Here is a 14866-nt window from a genome sequence, read left to right as displayed (position 1 = left end):
TTGCAGACCTTTGGTGCTACACTAACCTATATTTAACCTAAAAAAGGTACCATTCTACCTTTGATGAGGTAGGGGTGGTTGCAGCACTTTCTGAGCTCCATCATAGTGTTGACCAGGTTGGGCATGTTTGCCTGGCCAGCTCCTTTAGCCAGGAAAGAGAAGTTCTTCTCTAGGATTGCGCGATAGTATTTCTTTTGAATGTTGGTGAGCTCAACCTCGATGATGGTTTCCTCCTTAGGGGCCAACTTCTTCTCCACGTCCTCCTTCAACCGACGCAGCATCATGGGCTTCAAGATGCCCTGAAGCTTCTGTACCTATGGGCCCAAAGATGAGAGAAGAGAGTTATAGTTCTAGTATAGTATAAAAGGTATGAGGTTACATGCTTGTTGCATGCATGTGTTTGTACTGGTTCTGAAATAGCAGGGTCATACATATAATTACAAAAAAATGTTGTGGGGAGTTTTCCATTCCCAAGTTGAGAATTTATTGTATTCAATAATTGTATTCAAGCTTTCCTTTTCAATATACAAATTGTATACACTATTCACTATGTAAATGCTAACTGTGCTAAACTTAGCTAGCGCTAAGTTTAACTCAACAGCAATTGCTTGCTCATTATTTTAATTTACGCCCAACTTAAATCAATGCCACAAATAAACACTAACTGCAGCAAACTACTATCTTATATCTAAGTCTTACGGACTCATATACTGTATATTATTAATATCTGGCTGTTTTTATGTATTATGTATTTATTATGTTTTTTAAACCACTGTTCAGATTTTTTTGCATTTGCACTGCAGAACCACATTTCCCAAATCATGAGTTTTCTAAAAGTACAGCATCACAGCTTAGTTTCTACTAGACCCTCAGGAGTGGGTCAGTTTTCCCTAACCAGTGTTCTTTGATTACACATGCAGGCCCTAGCATCAGTTATGTGTTAAAAAGTAGCTCTTATGAGCAGAAGCAACTTTTACTATGAAATGATTACACATTCCCACTGGCACAAAGACCTTCCAGATTTAGTACCGCCTGTTGAGTACTAGATGTTCCAAATATTGTAACTTCCAGCCCGAGTACCACACTTCAAATGTGTTTTAATGGTCTTTCCTCGAGCATCTCTTTAGTGCTGCTGCCTAAAAATGAAATGCCAAACTGCAATAAGCAGGAGGAGAGGTAAAAGGCCTTTTTCTTGTGAGCAATTGTGTCAATGCATAGTCTAACAATGAGTAGCATAATACCCCATTATCTGTTATCATTATCCACCATATGCTGTGTGTGTGTGTTGTACAAAATGTCACTGTGGCCTAGTTAGAAAAAGCCCTACTTCAAGGGTTCCATCTGTAAAAATAGGATCTTTATATCTGAGCAACGATACGAACACATGATGTGTGTTGTGGAGCTCTAAGAAACAATCATTAATCTGTACTTTCATATAATTCACTAATATGAAAAATGGGGTTAACAACTGTAAACATTAAGGTGTCTGGACATATTCTTTATGTATCTGTGAGCTTACCTGCTCCTCAGTCTTGAGGTCTCCAAACTCTTGCATGAAGGTGTTTTCTGATGGGAAGCGTGCCGGCTCCAGGAAGTGGAGCAGGCTGAAGAGCTCCTCCACTGTGTTCTGGAGAGGCGTACCCGTCAGCAGGACCTTATGCTCCTGAAGAGAACAAGAGCAATGAGCAACATTTGAAATGTGTGCATCATTTTTCCCCTCTAAGTTGATGGTGTATTTACCAGGTTCATGAGCTTGAAGCCCTCTAGCAGCTTGCAGTTCTTGTTCTTCAAGCGGTGGGCCTCATCGATGATAACACAGCGCCACTCTATGGCGTTGAGTTCGGGACAACCTCCTAGGATCATCTCAAACGTGGTGATAACAGCCTGGAACCTGTAGGCACCTCGGATCACACGGCCCTTAAGACAAAAAGGGTAGAGATGTAGGACAAATTTTGTTAAATTGGTTTAAAAAGCATTTAAAAAATATTCACAATTTTAAGGAGATGACATTTGTGTTTGTATGCACAAGAAATTGCGTACGTTCTACAAGTAGAGCTGTATAAAAACACACACTTCATTTGCTTAGGTGTAAGAGGTAAGTTTTGAGAGTTTGAATGCTGATGTGTACTGTCAGTAAAAGAGCTGCTTTCCGAGAGAACATAATTTGAGTGTGTAATTGTTAAAAAGGGAAAGACTACAGGCAGCAAACACATGGCTTGCTTTATTTTTAGATTTCACAGACAATCTAAAAACACACCTCTTGGTTGGGAAGCTATCTAAAGTATCACCAGCACATGAGTGCACACCTGCTAGTGAGGTTTATGCTGGCTGTTTGTTTGTTTGTTTGTCTGTTTGTCTGTCTGGGGAGGCTCTGCTTCACCCCACCTCTCCATTTGTATCTATTGCCTTGACAACGATCCTCGAGGGATATTCAGTTATCCAGTAACCCCCTCCCACAGCCTGCCAGCCAACAGACTGCTGTAGACGAGCCTCTGTCTCTGATATGCCTGAGCAGCGCTGACAGAAAGCTCCCCTTGGGGGCTGCTATGACATCACAGGCTGCCTGGGAGACAGCCCGGTGGCGGCTCCGCTCTGTTCTGCTCTCGTCCGCCTTAATTCCTCCTACAGTTCGTCTGAATACTAATAGCTTTTAAATGCCTGTTGTGACACATCACATGGCCTGCCAACCACAAAGAGCCTCTGCCCAAGGCTCACTAGCTACCTAACAGCCTACTTACGGTTGGGCATGTGCCTTTCTTTGAATCTTGTTATATGCTACTGTAGTACCATGAACTACTTTCATGATAAAAATGTTCTCATGTCCAACTCGATAAGTAATCATGGGCATCATAAACTGTTAAACTTGATTTCAACACAGTTTTTCTTCAGCTTCTTTGACATTACTGTAACAAGGCCTGAAATCTGTAGTACTATTTATGTGTATAGATGTTGAAGAAAAATTGTAGATTTTACAACATATTAACATAACTGGATGACAGAATCAACAAACCCACAAAATATTTAATTTTCTGCCATTTCTTCCACACAGCATTGACACAGACCTTTTGTTTAAAAAAAGAAACCTTTTGGCCCAATATATCAAGATACATCCTTCAACTGCTGCCTCTTTCTACAGGTGATTTTTGCCTCCGAAACACTGAGATAGGTGAGTTTGCTGCACTAGTTCCAGAGTCCTGAGTCCCAGTGTATCTAGGCTTTGTGTTACACATGGTGATCTCGTTCTGCCTGGCTTTTTCAATATCCGACTCCTATTGTTGTATGGAGGCCTCCTGTTTTCAAACATATCATTAGATTACTCACAGGACTTGATGTTGCTGACACAGTGCGGCTGTTTTCTTAAAAGCACTGTGATTATTTTAATCGAAGTGAATCACTGCTTTCCAGGCTGACTGTAAGCGATGTTGCTTTCTGCTCATCAGTCTTTAAAAAAGGGGAAGATTAGGTATGTCAGGATGCACTAAAAGGCCTTTCAATCCTTGCGATTCCATTTGCGTTAGATATGCGAGACAAGCTGAATGCCCCGTTGTGTATCCATGACTGATTCTTGGCTTTTCTAAGGTCAAAACAACTACTGTGGTGACAAAACACACAGACAACGCTAGAAAAGAAAGCAGTGTTCTTTCTTAAAACATACAACAGCAAAATCTGCACTGCCATTATAACTCCATCTGTAAACCTAAAATGTATATTATGTATATGTAAAGAATTTTGCATCAAACAAGAAATGTATAATGAAAAATGATTTTATTCTCTAGACTTTCAACCTTGGTTCACTTACTTGAAATATATATAATAAGCTCTTATAAGCATTTCCTGAGATCACAAAAATGTATAATAAAAATGACACAAAACAGATCTGTCATGTGATTCTTGCCCATTTACCTGTGCATCCCTGAAATACATCTCATACTGTTGGAGCATCTGCCTGCTGACCATGCTTCCATGATAGACGATCACATTGAGATGGGTCCAAGTACGGAACTCGCGCTCCCAGTTGGCAATGGTAGAGAGCGGGGCAATGATGAGGAATGGACCTTTAATGCCCACACGATGGATCTCTTCTAGGAATGTGATGGACTGGATGGTCTTTCCCAGGCCCATCTCATCTGCCAGGATGCAGTTTCGTCTGATGGGTTGAGGGAGAAGAAGGTTTCGAAGAGGAAAAGTTGAGATACAATTGGGGCAGAATTAACAAAAACAGCAGAAGAAAGCCAAGGCAGGTGTGTTGAAAAGGTGGTGACCATTTACAAATCAATGACGCCTGTGTGAAAATGCAATATTATATCCCTGTTGTGTACAGCAAACATTATGTGTGGGAATGTGGATTTTTTAAGTCTGACTATATTATTTATTATATGTCCATATCACCAAGACAGCGTTGCGTGTGTTTATCAGGAGCATTTCTGTTGCATGCAACAATTCTTGTATTAGTTCCAAGTACACAAAAAAGGGAAACAATGAAAATGTACAAATCCCATGATACTTAAAGAATAAACCATGAACAATGGAGGAGAAAACTACATCATCAGCAGTAATAACAGACCAAAGAGATGCAACTGCCTCTGCTGCGTGGTGTACTCCAGCAAACCATTTATTCAGCTGTCCAGTGGGTGGGGGTATTATGTCTTGATGCTAATTGCAACGTGCAGATATTCCCACTAGCCTCTTAAGTAGCTCTCTACTTTTGATGAATCTCTCTGCGTAGGCATACCCAAACTCCTGCATGCTCACACATAAAGCCAATTCCCAGGGTTAATGCAAGCACACTGACACCATATTCTCCAGATGTACTGTGCAGCGCTTCTTTTTTGTGATTGTAGGCAAAGAAAAGCAATTGTTGTTGCAGCAGCATGCCCCTTGACTGAAAATGTGACTCTCTTTGAAGGCCCAAGCAAATAATTTGACTACAGCCAAGTCACAGGGGTGGCCCACTACACGCACACACACCCGCACGCCCCGGAAATGTGATTCCTCATTCATTATCTGCAGCTCCAATGCACCCAGAGGATTCCTCTTGAAATACAAAATGCCTACGTAAACTCTCTGAATCAATACATAAACCGTAGTGTTCAATCGACATGGGACAACAGAAGCTTTACTAAAGCTAAATACAGTATGCAACGAGATACCAGTTTGTTTGAGGTTTAAGATATATTATAAATCTCCTATTTGTCTGAGGCAGGCTTACCTTTGCAGAGTGGCAGCATGTCGCTGTCCCAAGACATTTGCTTGAATGGCATAATAATCTATGGCATAGTCATTGAAATATTTATTCCATTACTTCCTCCGAATTGTATTGTTGCGGTATATTGTACTGTTTGTAATGCTTGAATTGGAAAGCAATTCATTACATAGGTTCAATAAGTTCAATCTTGTTATGCTAAGGTAAACTTACAGAATACTGGTATTTGGACTGTAGTATAGAGATATACAATAATCTATAGCCACCCAGAGTTCTATTTATTGTAGTGATAGACTGATTAATTGGGCCGATTTCTGGGATTATGAAATAATTTGCATTGGCCGATACCTGCACTCATGAAGCCAATTTATCACCCTAAATGACAAAAGCTGAAATCTAAAACCATTACTGGCTAGCATTAAATATATATTGCTATACTGCAGAGAATAATGCAGTTGAATGACATCAATTTGGACAAACTGTACCCCACTCTCCCTTCAACACCAGTCATGCTCTAAAATCTACAGCATAACTTAATGTATTTTTCTATTTGTCATTATATATATCTTGCTGCCCTGCTCTCTAAATATCAGCAACATTGGCAACTGAAAAGGCCTTATCGGTCGACCATTAATGTATTGTGTAATGTGTTTGGTTATTTGCTAAATTATTTACAAGTTATTTGCAAAAGCAGACGGTGTGCAGGAGTATTCACCTATAGCTCTAGTTTTAACTTCATAGGATGTCTCTTTCATTAATCACTAACTATGGTCACTCTTTTATACCACTGGGTTGCAGATATTGGTCAGGTAACCCACAATGACCAACTCACACCAGTAGCAAACATGTTTTTATTTATTTGAGGGGGGTGGGGTATGTGTGCATGTATGCATATACAGTGTTTAAAACTGACCTGTTGTACCAGTTAAAGAGGAGCCAGTTGACCCCCTCTAGCTGGTAGTCCCTGAGGCTGTTGCCATTCCTGTATTCCCTTGACTGCTCCCTCTTCTTCCACAGATTGGTTGGGGGCCGCTCCTTAGTGACAAATTTTATATGAAGAGTTGTGAATTTGTTTTCTAAAATGAACTCAAAATTTTAAAATGTATATTTTAGATAAAGACATTTCTAATGAATATACACATTTTATACATATACAATGGCAATGTTATACAAAGAGCAATCTTAGGAAAACATGAAGCAAGCCAGGTGAGTGCTGATGTTTTACAAAAGGTCAGGGAAATTCAGAAAACAATAGTGTAGTGGTGTTTGTGTTCTGATAACGTGTCTCAAACTTGCCTGGAACCATTCCTGACATATAGTAGGCGCATGGTTGTAAAGATTAACGCATTTGTATCAATACTGGGAAACAGGTGGTCAGTTTCCTGGCGGACAGGGAGGTGAATATGGCGAGAGGCAAGATTGGTGGGTCAAATCGTGCTCATCCAGGACAGTACAAATGACATGACTGATCTAGGAGTAGTCCGGTTACTATACTATAAATAAAATAATGTTTTTGCTTCATGGAGCAGAAGTTATAGGTTACAGTTGAAACACAGCTCTCCTCCTCCTCAATTTCTAGCTCGAATAGCTGTTGCCAGTCAGGCCTTAGCTAGGATATATCTTCTGATAAAAGTATTATATTTACTTTTACAATAGAAACACCATTCACTGCCTTTGAAGTAACTGGCAGCAGGTGTTCACTTTGCTGTGTCAGTGTGGTAATTGGCTGTCCATTAATTTCACCATACAGTTGTCACCAAAGAATCCACTGCATCAAATCTTGATGATTATATAAATGAAACTGATTTTTAAAAAAGGGGGAGTCCCTTATTAGCATTTGAAAATACCAGTAGCAAAAGAAAACAAATATACATATAGTACAAGTGCGATATAGGAAAATGGAACTACAGTGGTAAGTGAGGAATATCAGTAGGAATGGCTTACCACCCTGCGCGAGTCTGACTTGGCTGCCTGCAGCTGCTCAAACTCTTCAATCTTGCTCTGATCTACGTCATCCTTTAGCTCCCAGGTGCTGTCCTCATAAGGCAGAGAGCACCACTTCACCAGGTAGTATACCACCTCCTGCAGCAGACAGAGGAGAATAGAGCGAATAGAGTGAGGCTAAGCTCTGCTTTTATAATATTAACAAAGGCTGCGAGGAAGCCCATTAGGATGGCCTTGGGCACTTCTGAGATACAAAGACATCACTAGAGTGGAGAATATACTGAAAGGAACAAAAACCACAAAAAAAAAAAAGAACTGGAAAAGAGTAAAAACATGTTCAGGCACGTAGACACAAATAAACACATACATGCTACTTACGGATATGATTAACAAATGAAAGAGGATTCATTTTACCTCTCCTGTGTCTTTGTCTTCACAATATGACACCTCCAGCACTCTGTCCACCTCTACATAGTCAGGGTTAAAGGGCTCCTCTTCCATCTGAGAGAGACAGGAAGGATAACAAGAGGGAAAAAAGAGACAGAAAATGAGAGAATAAACCTAAGTGCCCACTCACCATCTGGAATGTGAGATAAGCATCACTACTGTATCTACTGAGCAAGTAAAGATATTCAAATTTATGCACACAGATGTGCCCGCCCACATAAACAAAACACAAGTCAATTAAACATCCACACACACACACAATATTCATATATGCATGCACACTAAACACACACACGCCCAACGAGCTACCAAATTGTGAAAAGGTACACCTGCTCATACAAAATGCCCAAACATGAAGCACATGAAGACAGTATGCAGTATGTCCACAGACAGAAACACAACAACACAGCCTTACATCCGCAAAGAAGAGTGCCCTCTGTGCTTGTTTCATCTTGAAACGTTTGATCTTCTGCTGAATCCTCTTGTCCTTCTCCAGGTGCTGCTCTGTGGCCCACTCACAGTGTAGGTAGGAGCTGACACCCGCACACAAACACACACACACACACACACACACACACACACACACACACACACACACGTGAGAAACCCTGAATAACACCTTCTGAACAGCATCTGGGCCGACCGCTGAGGCCAGCAGGTGAAATCACAGATTACAGATGTGGTCACAAGAGTCTTTTGCTGTTCAGAAAGATGCTAATCTCCTCAGTCATTTCTTTCATTGCACGTCACTAGTTTATAGCAATTTCATCCTTTCATTAGGCTGACAACACAATTAATGCGGTAGTAGACCTATGATTCACTAGAATTCTTAATGATGCCCCAGAGTTCACAGAAGAGAAATTAAATCACTGTTGCAAATTTGATGATAACATAAATGGCAATACTGAAAGCTGTCCCATGGACGACTGAGCTGCTTGTATGCTTGTGTAATCAAATTGTTCTTATTCAGCATTCTTTGGCCAATCTTTCAGGACACGCAACAGTATCTATAATCAGACTGGGATGATTACAGGCATAAAACACAAAATAATCCCAATATTATTTCAAATATTTCTGTGTTTTACTTAATAAAAATGAGCTGCTAACTTAAACTAACCACAAAGAGGTTATAAATAAACAATGAACTTACTAGTTTTTGTATTTTACAAAAAACTCCTCCACTTCGACCACCACTCCTGGAGAGAGCTGCAGAGAGGTTTAAAATAACAAAACAACAACCTTTAAATTGAGTTGTTCTTTCACTTGGTTAATACTTTGTCTATTTTATTTATTTTTTCAACCTCACTGTAAATGTGCCGGTGTTAGCCAAAAAGCTCAGATGTTCAATTGGCCATTAGAACAACATAAAACATAATATGCTATAGCTGGTTTATTTACAAAGTATTACACATGTTTAAGATTTTGATAAAATCCAAATAAAGTAAAACAATGTTAAAGTTAATAATGTTAATAATTCAGATCTCACTATCTAGCAAAACAATTCCAAAGCACCTTTCATCCTAACAACCTAAGCAATTTATTGCACCTTTTACAATCAATAAAAAACAGAGAAAAAAAAAGCAAAAACAGCAGCAAAACATTACCTCCTTCTTGACAATACGAGAGGACATGATTTTGTCAACAACAGCAGCATCCTCTTCACTGGGATTCTCCTACAAATACAGTGGACATGAAACATTTAATGTCAAGTGTTACTTCATAATCTACCACAACAGAATTTTGCATAAGCCTCAGTGCACTTCATGTAATAAAAAATAAAAACTGCACAGTCTTTCCTGAGGTGTCTACTTTTTTTTATTCATTAAAAGTTTGCTACTCCAGCACTGCCTCCACCCGTGCAGACTAACTGAAGTAATATGATTGATTTAGACAACAGAAACCAGGGTGGAACAATATATTTCTGTTTAAATGTTTTTGAACAGAGCTGTGTTCTCCCCAGTACTCCCCTCCTAATTTCTCTGCTGTTGCATCTAAATTATTAAAAATAGGCACTGAATATGTATCTTCCCTCTTTGGACTTACTGCAGGGGTCCTGGTTTGTACGTCACAATGTGGTGGTGAAAGAACAGGCTGTGCTGCACTTCACTGAGAATGCAGTGTTGTTGTTTTTCTACAAAATGTCTTTGTGCTTTTTTGAGTATATCAATAAGTTAAACAATATTTATGTGCATCACTGCCATAAAAAAAAAACAATCATTTGCATGGATTGTTGTTTGTAGGGCAACAAATACTTAAAATGACCTCAAAATAATTCTAAGATTTATCAGCAATGAAAATACTTTGACTGTACACTGCACTCTGCATGACTTTAAACTCGACCTCATAGCTAAGATGGAGTTGTAGAAACAGCTACTTACTACAAAGAGTTGAAGAGCAGGCTGCTTGGATGCTGCAGTGTTGGTTTTCTTGGCTTTGACAATAACCTTGACTTCTTCATCCGACAACCTAGCCTCCAGCTCCTCAGCGTATTTCTTTCTCTTCACCTGCCGATTAGATCGCCTCTTCTAAAAAAGCAAGACAAAGTGAAAGACGCACATTCAAAAATATTAACCGACCTGAATTACTTCGTTCAATTTATTTTTTTTACTCACATTTTTTGTGATTGTGCGAAGAAAAAAAAAAACATTCTCCAACAATTTGACATTTCCTTCTCTTTCTGATTCAATGGCTTTAGTAAGTAAATTTAAAGTTGGGGCAGGTTTGATCTGGGCCGATGATCTGGTTACTACTCCCTTATGCAACATTACATGGGTGAGTATCCTCCCTCAGTGTGCTTGTTAACCAGTGCTGTCTTGCTATATATCAGAAAAAGCATCAATGTAACTATTTTACACTTGTGCAATGTAACTATTTCACACTAAAAAACACCACCCACAGTACACACTGTTCCCTAAATCATGATTCATGGCTGATTTATTATCAAGGCTATAAGTGTGAGGCTACTTCCTACTTAGCTATGCTATTATATTACTGTTCCACATCTGCAGTTCATGTAAATCAAACAAACAATCCCCACCTGTTATGGTTATTACTATTGATCTTTTTTGCTCATGTAAGTTCAGAGTAATCTCTGACGGTCCATACCATAATATTGATAACTTTGATATAACACCAGCTACTCATATGTTTACAAGATTACATAAGAGTAACATCCTGTCTACATTCGAATATGTATTTTTCCAATATCACTTCACTATTATATTTCTTAGTGATGGTTAAAAAACATTAAACACAAAAACATTTCACATTCAGATTAACGCATATCAAAAGAATTACATGGGTTCTCAATCCTCCTGAAGGTCATGAAAAAACATAATCCATAAATTACCTTAATTACCTTAATAATAAATTGAGGAAGAAATACAGAAAAACATTATGTTCTGTGAGCCAGAAACACCCCCCGCACACAAAACAAGAGTGCATTAAAATCGAACTTCTTTGTATTCCTTCCTGTCAAGCCTTCATAATTATCATATGCGTGGGCTGCTGTATCCTGCATCAATACACGAGCCCATCCTAATGATAATATGTAGTTAATTAGGAATAAATGCCACCGAGCCAAAGTTAATTAGGTGTGGAGTATAATATCCCCATGGCCATATCCTCTTACATCCCTACGCCCAAGCTGACCAGAAGCTGGAAAGTCAAACCTGCCACGGCAACAGGGCTGAAACCCTGAGGTGGCAGTGCTTCTATTCTAGCTGTCAGCCATGCTACCTTGACTTCCTCCTCAGGATCATCCTAAATGAGTCATCAACAGACTGTTTTAATTAAGGCCAGGGGCTCCGTTTAACAAGCGTAATTATATCATAGGCAACGGTCCGGATAGGGCGTAAAAAGGAGAGAGAGAAAGAGAGAGGGGTGGTGGGGCAAAGGAGGAGACAAAGTCACTTGTCATTCCGACTCATTCAGACAGGTTACTCTTGACATAGCTGATATCTGTCATGACTTAGCAGTGGGCAAAAGGGCACAGAACCCAGATTTCAATTTTTTCCCAGATGTGGTCATTTGCTTCTAATGTAAAATAATGTTCACTCCTTACCCACTGTTGTGTACCATCTTCCAGGATTTTATTAGGATGTAGTGGACACCCTCCCCCTAGTATTTTTTGTAATCTCAACTTCAGGTGAGCAATCATTAGTTTTACACAACAGTACCTTGTGGCTATCATTATGGATTAAAAAACAATGTAATAATTAAATTTTACAAAGTGTTATGTTATCAAACAAACAAAAAGAAATCCCTGGAGAGGTTTAATTTCACTGGCTGCTGTGGCAACAACATTTCCTTTAAAATTAACAACTGTTGTGTACATGTGCAGGTGCTACTGTCGACCTAGATAATGCTGCGCTGATCATGGTGACATGATCAACTAAAGATTGTACACTTGAGATAGCCTGCATGACCTCCACATGAACCTCCACACGAACCATATGAATATAGTGGGGAATCGAAGGACAAGCAAATGCATGCAGGGAAATTCCCACCTAAAATCCAGGCGTTGCCTCATAGTTGAGGATTCACATCTTTACTGAAATGAAACACACTCCAGGTGCTCCCAAGCATTACAGCCCCAGTTACAATAACATTGACTTGTCCTTTAGGTTTATATGTATGTCAACTTTAGAGTGTGTTTTTGTGTGTGTGTTTGTGTGTAAGCTGGATCTTACAGAGTCGTCATCTTTAGAAGTGTGTCGAGAGGGATGGTCATCATCTGACTCCTCCTCTGAAGACTGAGGCTTTCGCTTTTTCTTTTTCCCAATCTTGATGACAATTTTCCTTTGGGAGGGAAAAAACACACCATAAATATGGTGAGACGAAAGCCAGAGTGATGAAAACCCATTCCAAGTACAAACCGTAGTGTTTGCACTGCTTTGCTGTTAAATGAGTATTTTGTGTTATGTTGTTGACAAATGCCTTAAAGATACATCCAAGAGGTAACTGGTGATCGATCAATAAAATCAATTCATTTTTCATTCATCAATATATTATATAATCAGTCTAGGTATATTTAACCCCAGTGTTTATGAATCTCAAAAATGGCGTCAGTATTCGCAACAAAGGTAAATCTAAAATAAATCTGACAATGAGAAAAATAAACAAAAAAAATACTAATACAGAATTGTCAGTATCAGCTTACTGCATGGGCAAATACATTTATTTCAGAAGTTCTGCGCATACAGACCACGTGAGGCACCAAAGCACAGAAAGGGTATTTTGTACTGTAACTTTTTGATTTATCGAAGTCAGACTGCTGAAGCTTCATATCAGTTTGAGCTGAGCTTCAAAATGCAATTTAATTCAAAACGAGAGCGGTGGGCTTTGTCCCCTATCACTTCCCCCATGAAATCCCTTTAGAAAGAAATCTCTTTGAGGCCAGTAAAGACAGGAGGAACAAATACAGCAACCAATTACCCTTTTGATGACTTATGGGCATATGATTATTAAGATGGACTTAAAGATGCAAACTCACTGCTCTTCACAGTGAAAACCTTCAGGCAAAAACAATTGGCAGTTATTTCAAAATAAACAGAGGAAATTCTTTAGGCCTTTATAAACAGACATATGCATATTTTTTAATTAAATTAAATGTCTTTAATGGATTATAAGAAAAGTGATGAACCTGTTTCATCATACATACGTCAAAAAACATTATTTGCCAATTTGATTGTAGACAACACTTACATAGCCCCCTGCAGTTGTGCTGGGGTGAAACAAGACATCATAGAAGTGCGTCTGCTGCACTGCAGTCCATAAACAATAAGCATTTTTAGCAATAGCCTATATTCTGTGAGAATCTCTCTGTACACCTATCACATTAAAAATTTTGACCCCAACATATATACACAACAAAAGCTTCAAGTATGGCAGGAAACGCTTACGCGTATCAACATGCTCACAACAGTTGATGCCCGAGTTTACGGGTTAGAAAGGAATTCAGAGCTTTGCTAACATCTAGTCTGCAGATTCAGGCCCATTTGATCATAATTTGGCAAATATTTTTTCCCTTTAAGCTATCATTGCTACTTTGTCAGTGTTAAAATTCTCACCATGGCCTAATGTACAATTGTAGTACCCAGACAGACTGTTGGGATGTATTGATATCAGGAGCCCAGATCGCAGCAGATTGCACGATGAATAGCCTCTACTTTTCGCCAGTGCTTCATCCTCTAACGCTCTCTTTCACACACAGTCACATATTATTTCTGTGACCTGTCTCCATATATTCTCTCAGCACATATGCAGACACTTCCTATCTTACGCCTCTCCACATGTATTATTTCTTGGAAGCCACAGGTGCCACATCTCTGGCTTGGTGTAATGTTAATGGAAAAAATAAAATTGCTAAAAAAAAACACACAAAACAAAAAAAACCAAAATAACACTGCTATCATACGGACACACGGCTGCATCTTGCTTCTCTCACTCTCCAAAGCGCTTGCATACACCAACAAACCCACACAGCCTTCCTACAAAGGCAAAATGTACCGTACTCCACACATAATCACAGGCCTACTCAGACAGACCGTTGCACGAGCAGATACGTCTCCAGTAACAAGCATGTCCCTGTGAGGCTTGTTCATATGAGACTCATATCGAGTGTGAAGAAGGATTCCCACGCTAGCAAATATCTTTTCCTGTCATTCTGTTAGACAGCAAGTCAGTTTGTTAGACACCAAGTGGGCCCGCAGAAGGCCAGGCTGCAGAACAGGCTTGCTCAACAAGTCAACCATTTAAAAAACAAAACACTGCCTGTTTTTTGTCGATTTCATTTAATTAGATGTAGTGGCGTTATGTCTGAAAGCTTCGTCATTGTATATTTTTGTGCTCTTAGCTGTAGCATTCTGCTTTACTTATATCACAGACTGACATATTTGGATGTCAACAGATGGTGACAAGGAGAGACATTTGACAAAGAGGTTTTCTTATGTTTCTATCTCTTTCTTGTACATTTTAAATTGGTGGGGGGGGGTACACTGTATATAAAACAAGCAAGTTGTAATCTGTATCTTTCAGTACACACAAACACACCTATTGTAATATCTGACTGTGTAAAGTACAAAGCAGCAGATTCCTCGGGCACCACTGTGTTAAGAGCTGTCTCTTCTTTTTGATGTACCTGCTCCCTCTGGATGATATTATATTTCACAAATCCTCCTGACAATGACACTTTATGCTTGCCATGCATAATGCCCTTGGGAGTATATTCAGCAACGTGGGCAGCAATGTTCATGGTCATGGTTCATGATC

At 39.3% G+C, this 14866-nt stretch overlaps 1 protein-coding gene across 9 annotated transcripts in view; it reads right to left on the bottom strand.

Moving 5' to 3' along the window:
- Nucleotides 1–14866, bottom strand: part of chd9 (chromodomain helicase DNA binding protein 9) — a 77964-nt gene that overhangs the window by 20397 nt on the left and 42701 nt on the right. For all 9 annotated transcript variants that reach the window (XM_038701678.1, XM_038701681.1, XM_038701682.1 and 6 more), the window contains 12 exons: nucleotides 12286–12394; nucleotides 9973–10119; nucleotides 9199–9267; nucleotides 8745–8800; nucleotides 8010–8127; nucleotides 7562–7648; nucleotides 7148–7285; nucleotides 6117–6238; nucleotides 3904–4147; nucleotides 1741–1917; nucleotides 1520–1663; nucleotides 59–314 (listed from right to left, as the gene is read on the bottom strand). In XM_038701678.1, coding sequence (XP_038557606.1) covers nucleotides 59–314; nucleotides 1520–1663; nucleotides 1741–1917; nucleotides 3904–4147; nucleotides 6117–6238; nucleotides 7148–7285; nucleotides 7562–7648; nucleotides 8010–8127; nucleotides 8745–8800; nucleotides 9199–9267; nucleotides 9973–10119; nucleotides 12286–12394 — 1667 coding nt within the window. The remainder of the gene's footprint in view (nucleotides 1–58; nucleotides 315–1519; nucleotides 1664–1740; nucleotides 1918–3903; nucleotides 4148–6116; nucleotides 6239–7147; nucleotides 7286–7561; nucleotides 7649–8009; nucleotides 8128–8744; nucleotides 8801–9198; nucleotides 9268–9972; nucleotides 10120–12285; nucleotides 12395–14866) is intronic.

This window comes from Micropterus salmoides, unplaced genomic scaffold, assembly GCF_014851395.1.
Source record: "Micropterus salmoides isolate LMB-PRFRI ecotype aquatic unplaced genomic scaffold, ASM1485139v1 Ms_hic_scaffold_6, whole genome shotgun sequence".
NCBI lineage: Eukaryota > Metazoa > Chordata > Actinopteri > Centrarchiformes > Centrarchidae > Micropterus > Micropterus salmoides.
Note: the sequence above shows the minus strand (reverse complement) of the source record. Positions and strands in the feature narration are given on the sequence as shown.